The 25,364-nt window shown below is 38.7% G+C and overlaps 2 protein-coding genes across 8 annotated transcripts in view; both read left to right on the plus strand.

The window, feature by feature from the left end:
• The window catches only part of greb1 (growth regulating estrogen receptor binding 1), a 57,002-nt gene extending 45,612 nt beyond the window's left edge, over positions 1-11,390 (plus strand). For 3 of the 4 annotated variants that reach the window (XM_088626205.1, XM_088626202.1, XM_088626204.1), the window contains 10 exons: positions 1,263-1,418; positions 1,545-1,681; positions 2,230-2,391; positions 2,508-2,712; positions 3,084-3,252; positions 4,359-4,577; positions 5,252-5,387; positions 8,829-9,047; positions 9,882-10,020; positions 10,449-11,390. In XM_088626205.1, the coding sequence (XP_088482331.1) occupies positions 1,263-1,418; positions 1,545-1,681; positions 2,230-2,391; positions 2,508-2,712; positions 3,084-3,252; positions 4,359-4,577; positions 5,252-5,387; positions 8,829-9,047; positions 9,882-10,020; positions 10,449-10,612 (1,706 nt within the window). In that variant the 3' untranslated portion in view covers positions 10,613-11,390. The remainder of the gene's footprint in view (positions 1-1,262; positions 1,419-1,544; positions 1,682-2,229; positions 2,392-2,507; positions 2,713-3,083; positions 3,253-4,358; positions 4,578-5,251; positions 5,388-8,828; positions 9,048-9,881; positions 10,021-10,448) is intronic. The other variant, XM_088626203.1, reaches the window with a different exon arrangement.
• A 2,449-nt stretch (positions 11,391-13,839) lies between these two features.
• Positions 13,840-25,364, plus strand: part of lpin1a (lipin 1a) — a 45,640-nt gene continuing 34,115 nt past the window's right edge. For 2 of the 4 annotated variants that reach the window (XM_088626207.1, XM_088626209.1), the window contains exon 1: positions 13,841-14,043. In XM_088626207.1, the coding sequence (XP_088482333.1) occupies positions 13,975-14,043 (69 nt within the window). In that variant the 5' untranslated portion in view covers positions 13,841-13,974. Of the gene's footprint in view, positions 14,044-24,172; positions 24,824-25,364 lie in introns of those variants that run through there. The other 2 variants (XR_015935459.1, XM_088626208.1) reach the window with 2 other exon arrangements.

Below are 25,364 nucleotides of genomic sequence, written 5' to 3' on the forward strand. Positions count from 1 at the left end.
TGTATTGTATAAACCATCAATGCTGTTACACTTTGCTTTACCTCACTATACAAGCAACCAGTTTTCATTTACAGTATACTATATGAGATGTAGTAAATCCTGCCTGTTTTGTCATTTAACAAGCAGATTTTCATTCCTCTGAGCTGGGCATTACCCAGACTCATCAGATGAATAATTTACTTATATATTTTTTAACTTTTGTATAATAAATGCTTGTGTCTCTTAAGTGCATATACTGTGGTAACAGATAGTATCTAATGTTTATCTATTTGTTAAAAGTTGTAAAGTGTAACTGCTATAATGTAAATGAGCAGGGGTGTCATTGATTTCCTACCTGTTGTGTATGCATCAGCTAATGAATTTAAGCATGTTACTTATATAATTAACCAGAAATGTTATTGTTTTTATATGTACATATTGTTCTGTGTTGTATTAAGGTAAAGTTTGGGTGTTTTAGGGAACATTTTTCGAACCGGTAAGGGATGATAATATGGAATACAATGAGAATTGAATTTCCTTTCTATGAGTTTTTACCTCAAGCAGTCCCTGAGGCACAAATTAAAGTCATATAATGATGGATTACTGTTTATATTCAGTTATATCTTGAACAAACCGTTCATCTTTCTAGATTAGATTCATCAGTTGATCCAGTTGAATATAAATAAATTGATGACACTGTATTTGAGGGGCTAAAAATTCCTTTAATAAATTGTTTTAAATTTGTATCGGTTTAACAGAACATTCCAAAGCATTTTTCACACTAGTCCAACATGAGTCAAAAAGGCAAACAAATACGAGTGTGATCCTGGGTCCAGGTCACCCTCGACTGTATTGGAGGTTCAGAATTATTACTCAGGTTGAAGCTTTGGTCTCAGGTTGAAAAAGGAAGTAGGGTTACACTCGTTTGAGGTTAAACTGTACATGGTTTTTCATTTAATTAGTCATTAAATCAATAAAAGTGAAAGGCGAGAGACATGGATCACTATTCAGAATCAAAACCAAAGTGTCATGAACTCTGTGGTCAGAAAAAAAGGTCTAGCAACAGCTACTTATACTACTGATAATGACACTAAAAGAAATTTTATTTCTCACACATTTCAGCTGTCATGCTCAAACACGTGTGTGATGTAAATGTTGAATATGAGTGGAAAAGTACAATTTTCTGTTATTAAATGTTATCATCTGTTGTATAGGTATGTTGCTTGGCCAAACAGTTTGGCAGTGTCCTTGTTGTAGTGTAGAAACCAATGTATTTATTTCAGGTGTAAAGGAGGAATCTGTTCAGTACCACCAGCCTGGAGCAGCAAGGCCTAACATTGACATCATCAGAGCAATGCCTTTTGACTACACAGTCCACGATCCCAAGTATGAAGATGTCAGCCCTGTATATTCTCCAGACTTCTCTTTTGGCAGTGAAGGTTAGTCATTTATGATTTGCTGAAAAAGGTAATTAAGACCAGACCGTGTTTTGTTGGCAGAGTTAATAAGGAAAAAAAAATCTTCCTGAACACTTTTGATTTGCCTTGCATGCTTGTGTCTTCAAGGAAGTTCTAGGAGGCACGACGAAGTCTATTTGTGTCGCCGCACAAATAGAATGAAGCTCTCAAAATATGCGGCGTATAACACCTACCACCACTGTGAGCAGTGCCACCAGTACATGGGCTTCAACCCCCGATACCAGGTGAGGTGTCACCTGCGACTGCGTTGTACTCTGTGTTAACTTTCTCTGGTATAAAATTGAAAATAAGCAAAAAAAGCAGTATTCACACTCAACTCCATTATAATTAATTAAAACTGAGTGTGCTCCTTACTTTTTAAAGTATCCCACAAATAAGCACACAACTAAATAATGACGTCAATTCTGATGTAAACTGTAGTTCAGGTGGGTAGCTGTGTCAGCATGTGTAGGCTGCAAATGAACAGGTAATAGGTTTATTCCATACTGAAAAGAGAAGAAGGGAAACACAATGTTTCGGCTGTGGGTCAAACCCAAAGAAGGCTCCAAAGCCGAAACATTGGGTTTCCTTTCTTCTCTTTTCAGCATGGAATAAACCTTTTACTTGTTCCTTTGATGTAAACTTGATCATTTGCAAGGTAAAAAGCAACACCCACCATGCCAGATCTTTGTCCGTCTTGCATGACACTGTGGAATCTTTCGACATTAGAAGAAATCCCACATTTGTGTGTATTCCCCTATGTCATGTTTCTTTTCCCCAACGTTTCCTCCAGCTGTACGAGTCCACTCTGCATGCCTTCACCTTCTCGTATTTGATGCTCGGAGAAGAGATTCAGCTTTACTTCATCATTCCGAAGTCTAAAGAACATCACTTCACCTTCAGCCAGCCCGGGGGCCAGCTGGAGAGCATGAGGCTGCCGCTAACCACTGACAGGGTGGGTTCTGCCTCACATCTCCTCTCAAATGTCCACACTTTGCCATGGACTGGAGAAATAATTTTCTGCAGAAATGCAGTCTCAAGTTTGTTTCCATTTTCTTTTTTATGTGTTAGAATCCCGACTGCATCAAGAGTCCTATTTTTACCCCAACGACTGGTCGGCATGAGCATGGTCTTTTCAACCTGCACCATGCAATGGATGGCGCCAGCCACTTGCACATACTGGTGGTTAAGGAATACGAGATGGCCGTGTACAAGAAATACTGGCCTAACCACATCATGCTGGTCCTGCCTACGATATTTAATGGAGCTGGTGTAGGTATGTGTCCCGAGACCAACCATGTCATTTGCAAACCACTCTTAATCTAGCGGGTATCTACTGATGTTCATGCTTCACAGGTTTTTATTCAGCCCTGTGAAGAAGCACCTGTCTAGCAGACAGTTAGTAGTTGACTTCAATGTACAGCAGGCTGTCACATCTTGGGTCCAAAAAGTAGACACTCAGTTCTACTACACTGGATGTGCTGGTGTTGTCATGGAACACACCACAGGGCTCCCTGTAACCTTCCTTATTGAAACACCCTCACTGTAGTAATTAAAGCATACTAGTCTTACTGTAGGTACTGTAACTTGTGAGCTGTCTTGATTCCCATTAGCTCACCATTGAATAACGCTCTTATCATTTTGCAGGCGCAGCTCATTTCCTAATCAAAGAGCTTTCCTACCACAATTTGGAGCTTGAGCGGAGCAGGCAGGAGGAGCTGGGCATCAGGCCTCAAGATATCTGGCCTTTCATCATCCTAGCTGATGACTCCTGTGTCATGTGGAACATTGTAGATGTTAGCGCAGACAATAAAAGGTTAATTTTTCTTTTACTGACCTTTTTTTTCCTTCTTTGGAGGTGCTATCCCGCTTTTCCAGCGTGACTTCCAGAATGCTTATTCTTTTAGCATGGGAGTGTTCCTCAGCAATGATATTTCAGTGGGCACCAGTCAGCCTAGTCATTGTTTTTGTTTGTTATTTGTTTGGATATTTTTCTTGTAACAGTCCAAATTGTGGCATTGGTGCCTTTTAATTTCTGGGTTCTGTCTTGGCAATTGATGCAAAATTGCAATCCACTTAAATGTAGATGTACTGTATGTGTTTGGCAGGGTGTTTCACTTTGTTAAGGCTGTATCCGTCAATATGCCAGATGTTTCTAGGAGGGTGGCCATTTCTCTAAATACCTACTATTTCTATAGTGACTCACACTTTAAATGGACTTTAAATGACAATACTATTGCTACTGTAGTGATATCAAAGTGATATTACAGGACAGCACATCAGAACGGCATATATACCTGTATATGAAAAGCGGAGGAGTACATAGTGTATAGATTTGTAAAGGTATTGCCTTTGAATGTGAATGTTTTTAATGTGTAAGGTTAAGAACTTAAGTGCACTTCCATATACTTTCCACCTGTGTCCTCTGGAGCATGTTTCACTTTGAAGAAAATGTCTGCTGGGTTGACTGTCAAAGTGATTCAGGATTTTGAATACTTGGTTAAGGTCCCCTTATGGTCTTCTCTTTTCAAAACTTAAAAGGGTCAGTTCCTGCAGTTTGTCAGCGCAGGGGCACATTCCTTGAAGCCCCAGAATGTGTCTGGCCCCTTTCCTGTGGAGTGATTCCAGAGCAGCAGTACCTGTTATTTAACATGGTGGCTAAAATTGTAAATCTAGTACCATGTTAACATATCCCTTCTTCCTTTAAGGTCTTTATCTGTATGTCATAACTTTTTTTCTGCCTCTTTTAGGCTGCAGATTTTTACACAAGTGCAGTTTTTCCAGGCTTTTTCAGTGAGGCCTCTTTGGCTGTCTCTGGGACCCACAGGGTCCGATTCTGCACTTCAGTCCCTTACCTGAGCCTCAGCAGTAGCAGCCCTGTGGGCCAGAGGCTCACCTCCCTGCCCGTCTTCTTCTCCACAGCCAGCCCACAGCCGTGGAGAGGAACGTGTCTTTGAAACACGTCTTGCAGCACATCGAGGGGACCCCGGGCATCACGCTGTACGGCATCTGCGGGATGCGAAAGTGGTCGAGCCGAGGCAGCGCCGCTCCGAGCAAGGAGCCCTTCTCCCGCTGCCACGTTCACGACTTCGTCCTGCTCAACATTGACCTCACCCAGAACGTCCAGTACAACCAGAACAGGTGGGCCTGGAGGTGTCGACCCGAGCCACGCCAAGCCCAGCGAGAGACCACCGCCAAGGTTCCCGGCGAGAGCAGGTCATGCGGCCTAGCTGGGCTGCTCGGTAGTTAGCACCTCATCGATCCGAGGATCGCATCCAGCCGATTTCTCGAAAGCAGCAGCTAACTCTGCGGTTCGCCAGGCGGTCTGCAGTGCCGCACTTTTGAATTTTATGAATGGCTTTATGAATGCATATGCAAGACACTAAAAATTGTGCTCTTCTTCTCATGCCAGTGTCTTCAGCATTTCTATACATTTTTTCAAATAAGAAACATTTTTCTTTTTCTCGTGCAAACCACTGCAGACCATTAAAAAGGTTGTCTAGAATGTCTTCAGGCTGTTTTAAAATGATATGCAGCTTGGACATAATTTTATATTTCAGAAGCAATACGTAAATTAACCGCAGCTTTTACAGAAAATTGTATTGGTAAACACAGGACTTTAAATAGGTCTAATTTAATTTATTATTATTTATAATTATAATATTTAACATATTTATAATGTTCCGACAATAGGTTCACAAGACTTGTCTCATATCCTCTTCGGCTCTGTCAGTTCCGCTTCTTTTGTTAAATTTTTATATTTTTTATTTGCTCTTGCGTATATTAAATATCTTGCGTCTCATTTCTTTCTTCAGGTTTACCTGCGATGATATAGATTTCAACCTCCGGGTGCACAATGCTGGTCTGCTGATATTCCGGTTTAATAATTTCAATGTTATGAAGAAGCAAATTGCTATTGGGGGACATCGCACTTTCATCATCAAGTCCAAGGTAAGTGAGCTACACAGTGCAATGTATTGCATGTAAGGAGAGTCAGTTTGCAGCCCTCTATTACAAAATCAGGTTGAAAGCATATATGATACTAGCTTACAGCTGTGTAGCACTTTATGAATTAGAAGGTGACACCACCACTTGGTTTGAATATCCTGATCCAGAATATCAGCAGGAAGCATGCCAGCTACTGGTCTACCAGCACCACTCACACCAGATACCTGGTTTTCCCAGGAGGTCTCCCGACCCCAGATTAGTAACAACATTGTGATACAAGATACCTTGGTACCACTGCTTTTTTTCAATGCACAGCTTTTCATTTTTGTCATTTATTTTACATGCAGTATCTTACCTGTGGTATCTAGGATTCAATTAGAAAGAGTGATAGGTTTGAAAAAAAGTTGGTGTTCATCTGTAAAAAACAGGATAATTAAAGAAGGGAAGCTTTATTTGGAATAATCATGTCTTTAAAATTGTCCCTCCATGCACCTGAGAAGAGTTGAACACTGAATTTAAACAAAAGAAAACCTTACAGTATAACGGTTATGCATGTGATTTTCAGGTAATTGTAGATTGTAAAAAGAGTACCACTAGAAACCAGGGAAAGCTATTCTAGATGCAGGAAAACCTATAGATGATTATGCATTTGCTATTCAAAGGGACCAACCAATTGTTTGAATGTCACTTTATGGTGTACAAATGATCAAAGTAGAAGCATTTTAAGTTTCAGTTACTTAATTTAGGGGTGAAAATCACAATGGGCTTCTCTGCTGGTGCTTGACAGGAGCAATTCAATCTTTTTAGTCTTGTAATATGTACGTTACTTTGACATAAGAATTACAATCACAGATTCTCTGTAGTGTATACAGTGGTGTGGTCCAGATTTATAGATTTTGCCGAGATCTCATCCTTTTCATATTCATTTAAAGATGAGATACTTTGGACATTTAGTTTTTGTACTTTTGTAAGAAATTAAAACAAAAGAGACAATATTGAAATATGTTGATTGTGTAATTCAGAATTGTAAACTCACCTTTGGTAGCAGTTACAGCACAAGTCTTTTTGGGTAAGTCTCTTCCAAGTTTGAACACCAGCTTGGTGCAATTTTTCCCATTCTTTTTAACAGATTTGCTCAAGCTCTTTCAAGTTGCATGAGGTTTGCTTGTGGAAAGCAGTTTTCAAGTTCTTAATGAATGTCATTAATGGAATTAATGTCAGGACTTTGACTGGGCCACTCAAGAATATTCTCTTTCTTATTAGTAAGCCACTCCACTGCAGCTTTGGCCTTGAGATTTGGGTTATTGTCCTACTAAAAGGTGAACTTTTGTCTCATTTTCAGTTCAAGTCTGGAGTAGGTTTTCCTCTTAGATTTGCAAGTGCTTTTCTTCATCTATATTCCCAATCTGTCTTGACAAGCTTCCCAGTTCTTGCTGATGAGTAGCAAATCTATAACATCACGCAGAAACCACCTCGCTTGACAGTAGTGATGGTGTTGACTGAGTGATGCACTATGTTGAGTTTGTGTCAGATGTATAAGTGTCTTAGCATTTAGAACAGAAAGTTCCAGCTTTATCTTGTCTGATCACAAAAGCATTTACCATATGTTTGCAGTATCACTTAGGTAGCCAGCAGCCAGCAGTCATATCACTCTGCAACTCACAACTGGCAACCCACTGAAGCTAAGCAGGTGTGAGCCTGGTCAGTACCTGAATGGGAGACCTCCTGGGAAAAACTAAGGTTGCTGCTGGAAGAGGTGTTAGTGGGGCCAGCGCTCACCCTGCGGTCCATGTGGGTCCTAATGCCCAGTATAGTGATGGATAGCTATACTGTAAACAGGCGTCGTCCTTCGGATGAGACGTAAAACCGAGGTCCTGACTCTCTGTGGTCATTAAAAATCCCAGGGCGTTTCTCATAAAGAGTAGGGGTGTAACCCCAGCGTCCTGGCCAAATTTCTCATTGGCACTTACCAGTCGTGGACTCCTAATAATCCCCATCTATGAATTGGCTTCATTACTCTGCTCTTCCCCCAACTGATAGCTGGTGTGTGGTGAGCGTTCTGGCGCACTATGGCTGGTGTTGCATCATCCAGGTGGATGCTGCACATTAGTGGTGGTGGAGGGGAGTCCCCATTACCTACAGTGTATAAAGCTCTTTGAGTTGAGTGTCCAGAAAAGCGCTATATAAGTGTAAGCAATTATTATTATAATTATTATTATTAGGTGCTTTGTTGCAAACTCCATGGCAGGTGTGAGATGGGTCCTTTGTCCTAGTTGTGTGGAGTGACTGGTATATTGTTGACTCGTGCACATTTTCTCCAGTATCAGTTACTTTTAAAGAACCCTTTAGCTCTTTCAAAGTCAGTGTTGGCCTCCCTTATCAGGGACAGCCAGATCTAGGCAGTGTCTGGGCAGTATGATACACATTCCACTTTTCAATAATAATAATAATAAACTTTATTTTATATAGTGCCTTTAAAGGTGGCTTCTCAAAGCACTTTACACGATGACAATAACAATAAATAAGAAGACTACAACAATAAATAAGAAGATTTCACAAGATAGGACACAATTATAATTACAACAATACAACAATAACAATAGAGGAGACCGTGGAAGGTGGTATTAAGAAGAGCAGAGGGGTGAAGAATGGAACCAGTTAAGTAAAGGCTTTTCTGAAGAAGAAGGTTTTGAGTCTGGATTTGAAGGAGTTTAGAGAAGGTGACTCTCTAATATCCTTGGGCAAAGAGTTCCAGAGCTTGGGGGCATAGCAATGATTGGTTTCACTGTTTTCGAAGGAATATTCAGTGTTTTTTTATCATGTTATACCTTTGTCTTAATCTGTTGTTTTCTACAACTTTATCTCTGAGTTGTTTATAAAAAGCTCTTTGGTTTTTCTGATTGAATCTTTGCTTGGAATGAACTCCCTCATTTAAAGTAGGACCCTTACAGGTGTCTTTATTATGAAATCATGTGAACCATTATTAGTGCACACAGAGGACACTCAATAGTGTGGCTCATTAAAGGTGATTTTTTGCACCTTTAGGTTTGCCAGAGCAAAAGGTTTAAATACTTATTCAGTCATAACCTTTTAACTTTCATGTTACCTATTTATTTTTGTTTTGTTTTTTTAATGTGTTTAGTAGGTAGTTTATATAACAAATATTAATTGCTACTTCAAAGTGTTATGACTACAGTCTTTAAAGGAACAGTGTTAAGTCTATGGAAGGGTATGAATACTTTTGGGAGGAACTATGCACAGTTATGTTAGTCTTTTCGGAGTTGTTCTTCACATGTTACATTCATCATTTGCTAAAACAAACACACAGCAGACAGCTGAAAGCAAGTTAAAATGTGCTCAACGTGGCAAATCCTCATGAAAACGGATGTTTCCTTGGGATTGTGAACAGAATAAATAGTGGACGTTCTTGTCCCCTGAAAACAGGTTTGTGGTTCGTTACAGGTGAATGATGTGCCGTCTACTGTACCTCCCTCGCAGTACATCTGTGCTCCTGACAGCAAACACACTTTCCTGTCTGCACCTGCACAGCTGCTGCTGGAGAAGTATCTGCAGCACACTAGCCAGCGGCTTTTCCCATTGTCTCTGAGGAACTATAGTCACCCTGTGCTGTCCGTGGACTGCTACCTCAACCTGGGCCCAGAGGTACTTTAATCTTCCATTATCCCAATTTATTTCACACACCTCTTTTTCTGTCTGAACATAGACCTCACCTACCATACTGTATATCTACAAAACAGTATTGTTGTTGTGCACTTACAGGAAAATCACACTTTCCACATAGTGGCTTTTTACATGTAAAAGCAACTTGTAGACTCAAAATGCTTTATGAAGGTAAACTATCAAATTCAAACATTTTTAAAATGACTGCGGAAAAATAGAAGTGGATCCAGCTCGAAGCTTTGTTTTTATTTGAACAACTTTGGGATTTCCCTTTTTATTTAACATGCACACAATGAATAAAAACACTAGCCGTTAACAGCTGTTAAAGCTGTTAAATTAAAAATTCTATATGTTATTCAACTGATTCGCATTCTTATTTTGTACTTACAGTCTATTATTAATTGGAGATGTCACAATGATTACCCATCAGAGCCACCATTCGGAAGATTTAAATCCATTGTATCAACTCTGCTAAGTACACTAAAGGATAATTTCCACTCTAAAACAATTTTTAAGTCTGCTTTTAAAATTATGCCACATGTAGGAAAAACTTGTACAAACACCTGTCAATATCTGCGTTGTTAACAAAGTCTAGTTTTCTTTCTTTTCTGCCTACTTCATTTTCTACAGTGTCGAGAAATCAATGTAATGATACAATATGCGGACATGATAATACCTGCTGCGCATCCTAAACCACGGTTTAATGACGAGTGTTATATCAAGGTTGCACTGTGTATCTCTTTCCCATTGCCTGATACATTTTATGTTTCCTTAACACGTCTTTGTCAAGGGTTCCTGTGCTGTGTGTACTTTCAGGTGACTGTGTGCTATGTAAGCTCTCGGCCTCACTCCATTAACATCAGCACCGCTGGGCTGCTCTTCAGTGGCCTGCTCCTGTACGTCTGTGATTCCTTTGTGACACCTGGCTTTTTGAAGAAGTTCCATTTCTTGAAAGGTGAGTATTTAATGCGTGTTTTAGGTGAGATCTAAGGCTTTAAAATATCAGAAGCAGGTCACAAGACGTGTGTGAGATGTCATGATCATGAAACAAGCTAATCAAGTAAAAGAAAAATAGTTTAAAAAAATGTAAATAAAAAAATATTTCTGTAAATGACATGAAAATTAATAACTTCTTAATATGGAAGAAAAACTAAATATTTTATCTGACTTTAAATCAGATACAAAATTAACTTAATTAAATCTATGGCTTGAAGTCTCATTGATATAGGTGTCAGCTTGAGAAAACACCATTGGTAGAAAATAAAAAGATTTACACCCTGGCAGAGGCCTGTTTTTTCTATTGGCGGGTTTTGAAAGGTTTCGGTGAAGCGCTCTGCTCTGCCCATCCCTGACCGCCAGCTGTTTTCGCGCACACGCGTTTAGGTGCGGCTCTGTGCGTGATCTGCCAGGACCGCAACTCGCTGCGCCAGACGGTGGTCAGGCTGGAGCTCGAGGAGGAGTGGAGGCTGCGCCTGAGAGACGAGTTCCAGACCGCCAACTCCAAAGAGGACAAGCCCCTCTTCTTTCTCACGGGCAAGCATGTCTGAGCCTCTCCTGCCTGCAGGCAAACCTGACCCGCAGACCTTAAAAAGCATCACGTATAAAAAGCTGCGCTCATGAAGTGACTGAAATAAAGGGGACATCATCCAAAGCACATCTTTACTATACTCATATACTCACTACTTGTTTCTGTGATTTGGACAAGTAGATACCTGGAGAACCGATGTTGTGCGAGAGTTTTTAGAAGCTTATGCCCATTGCGAAGACCTTTATCCTGTAATATACTGGAATATGGATGGACATTTGTGTGGAAAAGAAGTAGGCTAGTTTGATCCCTGGCAGCTCCAGCTGTCATGAGTCCTGGATAGTTCCCTCTTGAAATAGGACTAGTGTAACTGGGATAAAGGTCACACTCACTCATATGAGTTTGTAAATGATACGAACGACCCTGCAATTCTTTTGATTATGCCTGGCATATCATAAATTTGTATTGTAAAATATTGCTACTGTATCGTAGAATGGATGTTGAACCAAATAAGTATCCTGTAGATTTTTTTGCACAAATATTTTTTAGAAGGTCACAGCTTTTTCCTTTTTTTTGTCAGATGTATTTGTTAGGAAAGTGATATATTTGTATATTGTAAAATATTTCAGTTGTAAAGTGTGGAAATTATTTTTGGTATTTTATAAAATGTACTTATCTCTGTAAATCTAGGCTTAATTCCGTGAGGGTAGTCACTTACGTAATAGCATTTTTATTCAAACTTGTTAGATTTCAGGTTCCCTCCCAGAAAACAATATTAAAAAATCTTCTACATCATATAATTAATGACTGTTTTTTTTTCTTTTTTTAAAACTATTTTAAAATATCAAGGTTTTTTCTTGCTATAATCTTCCAGTGGATTTATTGACTAAAATAGCCGTTTGGCTAACATTTTAATGAGTTTTAAAGTAGTCTATTTAAAAAAAATGTAGTTCACTTGGTTACGTTTTCTTTGTTGCTGTAACCAAATTAGAATTTTATTTAATGTTAACTGGAATTAAACTCTGCCACATTTTATTGTAGAGCAGATTTCAGAAAAATGAACGATCCTATGCAATAGCATATGTATGTCACAGGGGGGCGTTTTAGTTTCCCTGAGGAAACAGTACAGGGAAATGAGAAGACTAGACAAAAAACAGTTCCTTTTCTATATTATCTGCTTTATAGTAAGTCCCCCCTTTTCCATTTTTGGCTTGTTTTCCCCCATCCAGTGGCACAAAGCATTAAATTGAAAATACATCTAAGCCTTATAAATGGTCAATGCCTTGATTACTGCAGGGTTTAAACAGATTGCATCTGCCTAATACGTGTACATTCAATTTTGTCACTATAATGTTTGCTGCAGGTACATACAGAGATTATTTTGAAGTTAGGCATCAGGGAGCCTTTTCTGTAAGATCTTCCAGCTGTGCTAAGATAATGACAGAGCAAAATCATATTTCAGAATGGACTCTATAGCTGATTAATGTTAATGCCATAGGTCTTTTTTTACCCCATTAGAAATGTTTGACTTTGTCAGCCTTCCACACATACCTAACGCTTAAAAATAAGCCCTATGACAGAATCATCCACCTGTCATGTGTAAACACATTTACTCAAGGACAGTGGTTAAAAGCACCACAAGGGTGCAGTAAAGTGCAATTCAAATATCCTTTATATATTTAAACCTCAACAAAAGTTAGTCAAGAAAATCCTCTTTATATATGAGGACAGTAATGTTCAGGAAGTCACCTTTATAGACAACACAAGGACACCGAAGAGGACTTAATATGTCCGAGCTCCCATTACTGCAGAGCTATTCAATACATGGCCTTTCAGTTCATTCCAATGTAATACTTCAGTGCAACTAGCATTCTGTAGTATCATACAAGTTTCTTGTAAAATTCTCCCCTGTCGTGGACTGCGTGGACTTTTCTGCGTGTATCTCCACAGTTCCAGATGCCCACCTTGTGTCTTATTTGAAAATCTCCAAACTGAAAAATCCAATGACAAAGAAGGGAGGGGGTTTTAAAATTACATCAAGTCATAAATTACTCCTGCTGTGCTTGCTGTGGAATTGGCCTCCTTCTCTGTAATCTGCCTGTTTTTGTTTTACTGATCCGCCTGACGGACTGCTGGTGAGGAGGAGTGACAGGAGAGTGCTTTCCTCTCCAGAGCTTTTTTGCCGATCAGGTAAGCTAATCATCGTCAAGCTGCGACACAACAACTCAATTACAAATTCTGGTCATCATATGTTAATTGTGTACTTTGTCTTTCTCTGCTTCATTAAAGCTGGGTAGGAGAACTACTGTGTCTAAATTGTCTCCTTTAATGGAGAGGCATCCTGTCCAGAGTTTTGTTCTGCCTTGTGGCTTATGCTTAGGGTTTCCACAGCCTTTAACAGGTTTCTGATGGATATTACTAGTGCAAAATGTGCTGAATGATACTGATAATTACATTTAATCATGTAAAGTGTGGTGAGTTTAAGTGTATCCTGACTGAAAATGCACTGAGTAAACTACTGCTCCCTGGTTTCAGCAACATGTTTAGAGTGGATTTGAACTGTGTTGTTTTTCAACTCAGGAGAACTCATACACATCGACTTACCACACTTCACACTATTAAATGTAATTAGCAGTATTTGAAATTTTTAACTGTTCTCTTGCATTTTTTAGCTTTTAGGCCTTGCCCTTAAGGTAACCCTGCACATGTATTAAACCGACACAAATGTTCAAATTCAAAGTATCTGTCAGTAAACCTTTCAAGGTAAAATGAGCAAGATGAAAGATGTGTATGTGAAGTACACACATATGTGAAACTGGAAGAACAAGTACCTCTCCAGAATTAAGTGCAGACTAAAGGCCTTTAAGTTTAACTTAACTAGCTCTGGCACCCCCACGACCCTAAATTGGATAAATTGGTTAAAAAATGGATAGACGGATTAAGTAAGATATCTGGAATCCTCATTTCATAATGCAGCATATGTTCGAAACATATTTTACTTCTGTATTCTATTTCATAATCTCATTCAAGCTCTTTTCTTTCTCGGGATCATGGAGATAAAGAGCTAGTTCCAGTCCCTTTCTGTGCCATGTGTCAGGAGCACTTGAGGCAGAAGCTTGTGACTTCACTGAGATGCCGGAGGAGTCAGCAGGAGGAAAGAAGCCAGGCCTGTTGTCCCTATCGGGTTACTGCTTGGAACTCCATTCCAAGAACCATTTAGGTAAAATTAGTAAGAAAACATCTTTAAGGGGGTACATAGAGTCACCAGTCCCTCAGCTGAAGAGTCGGAGTCTAATTGTGGCTAAGGCAAATATATATACATATGAAAATTAGCTTCCGAATGATTATGATTGGGTATTTGATTAAAAACAAAGCAATGGAATCATGATATCGGGAGACCAACTCAAGGCATTTGAAGATGGTGGAAGCCCCAGTGAGTCAACATGGTCTTGGGTAATTTTTCCTTTTGTAATTTCTTCAGTTTGTTGGTGGGGGCTAGCGGTGCATGTCAGTGAGCCGAAAACAGGGAGCAACACCAAGCTGGACTACATTTTACAAGTGACCGAGCAATTGCCAACTGCTCAGTATATCAGCCGTAAATGGACATAGATTTCAAAATCCAATTGGTATTTTAGAATACAGATACATTGCATTTAACCAGAGAAGTCAATTTGCGTCACACTATAATTAAAAACGTTGCCTGTTTCTGCCATTTAAAATTTCTTACATTTTATTGTACTTCTTTTTTCAAAGATGCACAGGAACTATTTCCCTTTCAGGTTGTATTTTCTAAACAACAATCAAGATGGGATCATGAAATGCATACTTTTCTACAATAGAATCGCTCAAAATGAAAATTTACATTTACCTATACAAGGCTTTAAGAAAGATTTTGGAGTAAGAATCCCACTGGATTTCATGAAACATGTTGTGCAATTTTATTATGAACTATAATGTAGTTCATTATATACCGCTAGTGTTTTTGTGTAGAATTTTAACAGAAAGACAAACATTAATTATGTGAACCTTTTTTTCTATTTGTTATTGTTGTCTCTCCAAAGCCTTGTCTTTCAAGCAGTTTGGTAATAACAGGTGACCCTTAAGGGCTTTTGTACATGGCAATCTGGTAATTGGACTTACTGAGTAACAGATTAACTTGTCAAGTGTACAGTGAAGGTCAAGGAATGGGACCTTGCTTTTCAGCTAGTGATCAGCATCAATGCTGTGCTTCTTTAAGAGTATTCTTTGTTATTGTGCTTCCACAGTTGTACCCATTGCATTCTAGTAGCTTTAAACTGAGGTGCAATACAAGAATGGAGTGCACTGACAATTTTGATTGCCTTAAGCATAATAATGCTGAGAGTCTATCCTTGGTATTTAAGCATATATAAAAACAATACACAGTGCTGTACAAAACTTATACTTACTAAATTAATCATAATATTTAATCAGACTTACATTATGTCAGATTTCTGTATGCGGCTTTAAATAGTTGTAATTTTCTATGGAGATGTAGACAAATGTTCAAATTTGCAATTTCAGTCTAGTGCAAGATCAAAAAGTTAACATTTTAAAATTGATTTTTTAAAATTTAAACATGTCCTGAGTTTTACCATTTTACTTTGACACCTGAACTGGTAACGGTCAAATTGTGGTGTGACAAACTGATATGACTGGCATGCCGAGAAGATAAGATTTTGCGCAGTGTATGATTTCGTGAAGTGTATCACAAATTACACCATGTTTGGATGATGAAAATACTTAAGGCAGACAATCAGAAAGGCTACAATGAGTAAAGTGGAATATAAAATTCACACTGCCTCTGTGCATCAAAGGAAGAATGGATTGGGTTTTCCCAGGGAGGTTTATGTTTTGCTTAATATATAAAAACAACGGCTTTTGTTTTCATATAGAGGCACAGTGAGAAAGATGCACTGATGATGCAATGATAACGCACTAAACATGGGCTGATTTTTTTTCTCCACCTTACATTAAAATGTAGTCATGATGACTGTCCCTTTAAGGGAAATGTTTCTAGCACTCTGTTTAAAAATGATGACTGATGTGTTTACAGGTGTCCTTGGAGAATACCGATATGGTATGTTTCAGCAGGCACTTGTTTTTAGTAATAAAAGCCTGAGCACAACATGTTTTGCTGCCTTAGTACATACCGTGCTTGAGTGAGGAAAAAAGCAATGGTATGGCCTGCATTTGGAAAAGTTCATTCAGTTCCCCAAGCTACACCCTCTGTAGGTCATGGGTTCTCCATTCATGTGACGACAGTATTGTTCACTCAGGTTTTATGGGTTATGATTGGTTGTAAGAGACCATCCCAGCCACCTCCCACTTCAAGGCTCAGGGAACGCTTCCGCATTATAGTCTGTGGCAATTAGTATCTCCCAGGAGACTGGAACAGTGCCAATGTGGATCTGCTCTGAATGATCACAAAAAGGTCCTGCTGCTACCAGTGACATTTGTTCATGAAAAAACAACTGAATATAACCTCACATGTAAAGTATAGAAGATTTGTACTTAAACAAACTGCTTAGGCCCTGCTTGATTGTCTTGTCTTGAAATTGATGTCTGGTCTTAAACCATAATAATGAGTTTTGAATTCAAAGATAAGCTTAAGACTGGATGCTTTGTGTAAAAGTTTCTCTGAAGAATCACAGAAACATTATAAAAGGACACAAGGCAGTATGGAAGCGAAGGTGCTGTTTCCCCATCACTGAGCTGAAACACTGGAGTACACACAAGACAATTATATTTTGAATTCTAATTAGATAACAATAAATATATGTATTTCAAGTCCCTAAATATCTTAAAAGCATCATGTATTTACTGAAAGCTCTATTTGTGCCTGGACCATATAGTGCTTCTAATACAATTCAGGTAAAGCCAAAATACTGACCTAATATTGCTTGATATGCTTACCTAGCTAAGGTGTAGCATGTGTATTTAAATGCACATTCGTAAAATGCATAAAACATTAAAATGTTGCCAGTCAGAAATAATTGTGATTGTCATTTATCATTTGATTGCCTACTCTATGACTCTCTCTGCCTTTGACACAAATGTTTCAAAATTTGGTGTGGTAAATCCATAGGAAGCTGTCTTGTAGGAGCAGTATAATAAAGACAATGATACAGTATGGTTCTAGTGTACAGAGTTATGTACTGTAGGTATTGTTCTTGGCTCTGACACAACAATAGCAACTTTGACAACATCAAAAAGAGAGCTATTCAAAACATAATCTGCTTTCTTACAGTTTGATCTTTGCTACGACTGGCTATTTAATTAATTAACTGATAATTAGCAGGATTCATATAGCAATTAAGGGGGTAATCATATCAACATATTGCAGTAGAGTGGAGTGGCGAGAACTAGCACTAGAGATTTGATCATGTAGGACATGATGAAGGATGCAAAAGAAGGACACATAGCAAGGGCACTGAGTTAGTTCGAAAGCTCAACTATCTGGTTCAGCAACTGGTTACAGACCAGTTCTACAAAGTGAGGAAGTGAAAGAAAACTATGTGGACAGTTAAGACATATAACAGTATAACAGGTATATGGCTGTTGATTACTTCTGAAACCAATAGGCACCTAAACAGTCATCAAACAGCAAAACACTACACTGTGCATTCTATGCAGATCTTGTTTTGTCTGTCTTTGAATCTTAAAAATACAGAAACTACTTTTACTAATATAGTACATGAGTTTTGATCAATAATAAGTTTTGATACTTAAAAAAAAACCCCAATATCCACATTATTTTCTTAGTATATGAAAGTACTCCTGGTATTAAAAGTTCTCAGAGGTTACCTCAAATTGTATAGAAAATTTACAAAAACAATTAATTTCTGTCATGTGGCTGACATTTATGCATTATTTTGTCTTTATGTTTACACATTTTTACGCTGTAAATTAAATTCCTGAAAGGTGGGCAGTGTGGTGGTACAGTGCTTCATTTTGCTGCCTTGCATTGCTGGGTTCTGGGTTCAAATTCAGACCTGAGGTGTAACCTGTGTAGAGTCTGTATGTTCTCCCTGTATTTGTGCGGGTTTCCTCCCACAGTGCAGAGACCTTACTAATTGGCTTCTGGGAAAATTGGCCCTGGTGTCTGTGTCTTTGTGTGTCCTGCAATGTACGAGACGTCCAGTGTGTATCCTGCCATGCGCCCATTTCTTGCTGGGATAGGTTCTGGCTCTCTACCAGGCTCTCTACCAGGACTGTATTGGATGAAGTGGTTAGAAAAGGATTGGATGCTTAAAAAGCAGTTATGTATTTAGAGCTCTTTGGGCTTAGAAACCAAGGAGAATAATCATGCTTTCCTGGCCTCTGCATCTTGACGATAATGCAGTAATTGTAGTTAAAGTTGTTAGTTCTAACAACGACAAAAAAATTATTTGATTTGATACTTAAGCATATCTTTGGAGTTCACTGGCCTTGCTGAGGGAATGACAATGCTGTTGAAGATCACAGCCTCCATCGATTACAAGGACTGGAGCAGGGAGCTGCAAGGGTGAAGAGAGGGTGGCACCAGGGATTAATCTGTAGGGGGCGTCTGACATTCTGAGGGAGGCGGTGATATTTCGGTTGAAACTGAACCGTTGCAACTACCCAAGTGAAATCTCGCAACCATGCCACTGATTAGTGCTTCATGATCGAAGATAACAACGAGCAATCTGGTATTTAGCGATGAAGTACAGATTCACGTTCATCAGCACTGTTGCGATTATTATTGCCTCCAGCGATTAAATACCATATACGTTCATTTTTGCAGCTACATCGACGGTAGGTTTTGAATCGTTAAGAAAATAGTTGTAAAACCAACAGAAAGCACAAACTTCTATAAGTACAGTCCTAGTTATATAATGATTGTAAGTATAAGGATAAAAACTTACCGCAAGGAATCTGTCCATCTGAGCAAACAGGATCATATTAATGTTGATACCCAATAACGTAGATACTATGTAATATGTTCAGGTGGGTAGCTGCCTCAGCATGCGTAGGCTGCAAAGGAACAAGTAATAGGTTTATTCCATGCTGAAAAAAGACGAAAGAAAACAAAACGTTTCGGCCGTGGAGCCTTCTTCAGCCTTCTTCACACCTGAAGAAGGCTCCAGGGCCGAAACGTTGTGTTTTCTTTTGTCTTTTTTCAGCATGGAATAAACCTATTACTTGTTCCTATGTAATATGTACCGTTCCTGGACGGATAGCCCTCCTACACATCAAACAGTCCGATGCAGTAACTGTGAATTGGGGGTTAGTGTAGTTATCGAAAGTTAAGTAAACGAAAGTATTAAAAAAATCTCTTTGTCCAAAACTGAGGGGGCGGGGCAGTTCCTCTTTTGCCCCCCTGTGGTGCCGGGTCTGGGAGAGGGGTACGCAGTTGTGGGCGACCAATGAGTATGTGTAGAGGAGGGCGAGTCTAAGGTTAGAATTTGGTCTCTTCCTGAATTTCTGTTAAATAACACCATTTCTCAATTAAAATAATGCTTTGGAAATGTCATTGGTATTATTTCAATCTGGTGTGATTTTTGCTCTAATTTTATAAAGAATTGTGTCAGCCATTTTCAAAGTGTTAAGAGCATTAAAAAGGAACAGCTAATAACATTTTCAAGACTGAAATCTCACATAGAAATTAATGTTGGAAAGACTTCAGCTAGCAGTTGAAGAGCTAAATTAAACCTGACAGCTGTTCACTAATTGCACAAAAATGTGTTTGACCATGTACTGTACATTACATAATTAACACAGTGTGGGCTGATCAAATTAGATGATCATATTTGAAGCTTTAGGATAAATGAACATGTCTAACAGGGTAAGAGTGCCAGAAGATTAAGACCACTTTCTAACTACTTTTTTCTTCCTAATTAAAAATTAATTATTTAATTAAAATGCAGTAAAATAAAATGAACTCCCAGCTCACGCATGGTAATTTTTAATGAAGGAATCATTTAGTAAAAATCTACATCTCTAGAAGGAATAATGTGGGTTTATTCAGAATTTGATGCTTTCAAAATAGCAAATTATTAGTAATAATAGTTGTATTTAGCATGTTCTACATAAGACATAAGAGCATAACATTTTTCATTCAGTATATAACTGGCATTTCTACTGCTAATATCTGGCATAAAGTATATGTTGGGATGTGTTCAACTGCTTTTAATAGAGTAACCTCTTGAAAATGGAATGCATGAAAAACAAGTTTGTAAAAACATGGTCTGAAGGTCTCATAAATTGTTCATGTAATTTTTGCATATTATTATTCAAATGTATATGCACATAAGAGCTCACTTGTAAATTAAGGTATGACTCTGGCACCAGAAATCAATACAGAAATTCAGCTTTATAGTGGTAATGAAACCGAATCTGTCTTCCTTCATATGCTCATATGCCGTGCAAAATAAGAAATGTTCAGTGTAATGAAAGTCAAAATCAAAAATCAAAAATACCTGAAAGAAAACTACCCTAAATAATAAAACACCTTAATATTGTAGCACTCACAAGGGTTGTCCAGGGTGTCTGGCAATAAAGCACAATGGAATTCAATTCCTGATTATCAAACACACAGGCTTCCAGCATTCTGTAGGTGCTAAACAGCAGTGCATCTCAGTACACAAGATTACTCTCATGCTGCACAAGGCAAGGGACAGGCTATCTTGTTACTAGATCAGCACTTCTAATTCATGAGCACCGGATATGAAAACAAGGAAGTCAGAAAGCGGCACAAGCTAGACACAGACACCATGTGTAGCCAGCAAAGAACCATACGCAGTAATGCTTATAATAGCAATAACAAATAATTATTTACAACAGATCAGAGTCCCGTTGTACTAGGCACAGCCAAGTTCATTACAAGATACTTGTCAATTCTTGTTAACTTTGCTGTTCTCTGCATGTGCAGTTGTCTGTGAGGTGGAGTTACACTGCTTTTGTGCTGAGCAACTTCCTGTCCAGGAGACAGAACTGTAGACACTACTAAACTACATAAGAGAAAGGTCACAAGTGAAAGGAGGCCATTGGGCCCATCTATCCTGTTTGGTAGATAGTATCACGAATTGATTTAAGGTTCTTATCTAGCCATTTTCGGAAAGAAGGCAATGTATTGGTTTAACAATATGGTTGAGTAGCTTGTTCTATACAGCAACAACCCTTTGTGTAAAGAAGTGGATTGAGAACTCATATTCTCAGTTTAAATATGTGGATTGGTTTCCATTAGCCGGTCAATGTAGGACACTTCCTTGAGGCCTAAGATGAATACGGTTGCTCTTTTCCAGACAGATTCCCGAGCAGAAATACTGTGATCAAAATAGTATACAATTTCCTAAATAAGGTCTTACCAAGTGTTTCGGTCTATGTCTAGGTTCCAGACTAAAAGGGGTGAGTAATAAATTGTGATGGTTTACTGGCCTGTAGAACTCAGTTCAGGAGGGTTCGAAATATACAGCTTAGGCTGTACTGAGGCTAGTCACAAGTTTTGGAGAGGTGGAATATGTGGTGGTTAATTTTCCAGAACAAATGGGGATGAAGTTGCTTCAACAGGGTTGATCAGCTAAAATAACACTTAGATTTCTCACTTCAGATCAAGTTATGTGTCTATTCTTGACAAGTCAAGCTTGTCAAAAAAACCTGCAATTCAGTCTTTAGTTTTATCAGATTTGCAGGAAATGTTTCAACAATTTCCATGTTTTAATGACAGTAATTACACCGAAGTACTGATGAATGTGGGATGTTTCTCAAAGATGTGTATCAAAGGTTTCTCAAAGATGTGTATCATCAAAATATTAGAATGCGGTTACATGATGTTTACAAATAATATATCCTAGAGGTAATATGTGTGAATAAATTAATACTGAACCAAAAAAAGAACCTTAGGGATGGCAACGTATGTATGTACAGTGGATATAAAAAGTCTACACACCCTTATTAAAATTGCAGGTTTTTGTGATGTAAAGCCAGAAATCAAGATAAATCATGTCAGACATTTTTCCATCTTTAATATGACCTTGCAACCAACAAAATTCAAGAGAAAAACAAATAGATAATTATCAGGAAAAATAATTTAAATTAAAAAAACCTACAACACCCTGGTTGCATAAGTGTGCACACCCTTTTATAATGGGGGCTGTAGCTGTATTCAGAGTTAACCAATCACATTCAAAATCATGTCCAAAGGTAAGTAGCATACACCTGCCATCAATGAAAGTGATTCTGATTAACCCAAATAAAAATCAGCTGTTTCTGTAGGATTTCCTTGAAACTTTCGTGGTTGCATCCTACTGGGGTCTGCAAGGAACTGACAAAACATCTATTGGATCTTATTGTTGAAAGGTACCGATCAGAAAAGGGGTATAAAAGAATATCAAAGGCATTGGATGTACCTTGGAGCACTGTGAAGTTTGTCATCAATAAGTGGAGAAAATGTGGCACCACAGGGACATTGCCAAGTTCAGGACAACCCTCCAAAGTTGATGATGGGACAAGAAGAAAACCTATCAGGGAGGCTACCAAGAGGCCTACAGCAACATTAAAAGAGCTGCAGGAATTTCTGGCAGGTATTGGTTACTCCTTGCATGTGACAACAATCTCCCGTATTCTGCACACGTCTGGGCTATGGGATAGGGTGGCAAAACAGAAGCCTTTTCTCACAAAAAATAATGTCCAAACACATCTAAAGTTTGCAAAAAATACATTCAGTCACCCTAAAACATGTGGGGAAAATGTCTTATGGTATAATGAGACAAAGGGTGAACTTTTTGGCCTTAATCCTAAAAGATCTTTGGTGCAAAGACAAAACCGCTCCTCATCCAAAGAACACCATACCTACTGTGAACCATGGTGGTGGAAGCATCATGCTTTGGGGCTGCTTCTCTTCATCTGGGACAGGGACTCTAGTCAAGATAGATGGGATAATGACTAGCGCCAAATATCAAGATTTGGGCACAAAACCTGCTGGCCTCTGTCAGAAAGCTGAAAAGGAATTTCACCTTCCAACATAATAACGACCCAAAGTACACATCCAAGTCAACCAAGGAATGGCTTCAGAAAAGGAAGATCAAAGTCTTGGAATGGCCCAGTCAGAGCCCAGACCTCAATCCCATAGAAAACCTGTGGAATTACCTAAAGAGGACTGTGCACAGGAGATCCTCCGGCAATATAAGGAGCTTGAACTTTTTTTTGCAAGGAAGAGTAGGATAAAATTGCAAAATCCAGGTGTGCAAAGTTGATAGATACTTATTCACAAAGATCTACTGCTGTAATAAATGCAAAAGGTGCTTCCACAAAGTATTAGTTGGGGGTGTGCACACTTATGCAACCAGGGTGTTGTAGGTTTTTAATTTAAAATATTTTTTTACTAATTATTTGTTTTCTCTTGAATTTTGTTGGTTGCAAAGTCACATTTAAGATGGGGGGGGGGGGGGGGGAGTGTCTGACATGATTTATCTTGATTTCTGGCTTTACATCCCAAAAACCTGCAATTTCAATAAGGGTGTGTAGACTTTTTACATCCAGTGTACATGTCCTTCCTATCCTTTAACATGGTCAACAACAAACAAAAACATTTGGGAGAACACTGCTCAGGTTATGTGTTTTCATGTAGGTTATGTGCCAATGACCAAATCAGAATATTCATCCATATCATAGTGCTTTAAATTCTTCAGTGATGAGGTCGTTTGCCACACAATAACGATTTACACTCCTTGTTTATTTTCAATTAATCATTTTTAACAGGTCCTTTAATAGCGTCATTCTTGTGTAATATTTAGTCAGACCAATAAACGGTAACATTACACAACACAGTGATAATGTTAAAATATAAAAAGTCACAAGTAATTTTTATTTTCACATTGCTTTTTTTTTGCAGTTATCCGTTTTATTAAAAACTACAACTTGTCATGATTAATGAATATTCTTCATTTGCGCTACCAAACTAATGCCTTTATCTGTAAATGGAACAGTATAAATATTATCAGTAGACTGTGCAAATTAGGACACAAACTGCTTTTAGTATGAAGATAATGTAAAATAACAGCTTTTCAAATAAGGATATTTACAAATAACGGAGAGATTAAAACTGGAGAAAAAAAAACAAATGTATTAGATATTTTTTCATTAAAAAAATCTAGATTATTGGATTTTGAAGCCCCACACAGTGCTTAATATCAATGAAGTAAAGCTTTAGCGCTTAATTTGCATGTTAATTTCCTATTTGCTCAGCTCAAATTGAAAAATCCTGTTCTGTGTCAGGTGCTTATGGGGCCCAGCTTGTAATCTTAATAGGTAGCACACTGAAAGCGTCCCATATTAAAAACAAGCGATTTGTCAAAATGGCATAAACTCCCATTAAAACAACACGGGTTCTTCCTCTTCAGAGAGGCGTTTGGATTCAGACCTGAGTTTCCCCAGAATTACACGTCATTTGATGCTAGTTTAGTAAAAACGGGCTGGCTATTGAATTTCACTGCTGACTCCGAACGTCAGAGGACTCGGCTAAACGATTGGTCGCTACAATCACCTCAGGACTCCGCCGCTGTTTTCTTCCCACTGAGTCCTTTTGCATAAATTGCTACAAGCCTCGTGTTACATCTGCCGAGAGGAAAAGGGACCCGACAGGGGTGGTGCTACGGGGCCAGATAACAATCTTCGCCTCTTCCACAGATTACGAAATAGACCGTCTCCGAAATGAATGTCGCTTTTAAGAAATCAGGAAACCAGAGAAACAGCCCGTATAGTACCAGAAAAAAATAAAAATAGATCACATTTGAGCCGTTTTCTTACAAATGCAGGTCCCCCCAACCATAGGGTTCCTCTCTGAGCACTGCCAGCGAACTGTCAGAGCTCCTTTCACAAGGGTAAATCGGAAAGTGCAGCAAGCAACATACAGTCTTTTTCTGTCCAACGGCCCTAGACCAATGAGTACTGCACGTGAAATGTTTTTGTTTTTTTACGGTTTAGGAAAGGATGTCCTTCTTGAATTATGAGACGTATTTGCATCGGCAATCTTATTGGGCGGTGGATGGGTTTGACGCGTAATGTCAGCTGTACCGCTGGGAAGGTTAAGGTAGAGAGACTGTAAAAAGGCAGTAGAGATGAGCAGCATCTGAGCACATACACACTGCTTTCGGACGAAATTCTCTTCGTGTTTTGGCCCGTTTGCGGAGTTGAATGAATACGACGCAGCCTTTCAACATCGGTGGATGGACGCTTGCGACCATCTGAAGCGGTGAGTCCCCTGAAGTGAACGATGAAGCGTATACAGTATGGTTATATATTTGAATAGCTTTTCAGATGCTTTGCTTTTAAAAATACAGGTCAGTGCGACTGTATGTTGCAATAACAAGGTTAAAAACGTTTTCTTCCGCTAATGTGATATTCTAAGATGTGAAATGCGACCCTTTCATGTATAGTGTACAAAACGCCAAATTTGACAACCTCCGCAGAGGTGGGTAGCAGTCTAAGGTTACCAGAGAAAATTTCTCTGTCCCAGTGGGTGCAACAGCAAATTCTAAGCTGTTCTGCTGCTGTGTGGTGTTGTACTAATAAAACCACATGGTAAAAGAACAATCTTAAACTCTTGTTGTTTGAATTGAATGATCCCTAGATTAATAAACAAACTACCAATTGCTAATTATTGCCAATGAAATAATTATAGTATATGACTTAATTGGGAGAGGGTTAATTGTACGTTTTCCAGCACCTTCATTTATGGCAGTTCTACCGGTTTTCTTTGCAGCTGCTGTTCAGAGACGTTTTGATATTGTACC

Source organism: Lepisosteus platostomus, chromosome 3, assembly GCF_059453375.1.
Source record: "Lepisosteus platostomus isolate fLepPlt1 chromosome 3, fLepPlt1.hap1, whole genome shotgun sequence".
NCBI classification, from domain to species: Eukaryota; Metazoa; Chordata; class Actinopteri; order Semionotiformes; family Lepisosteidae; genus Lepisosteus; species Lepisosteus platostomus.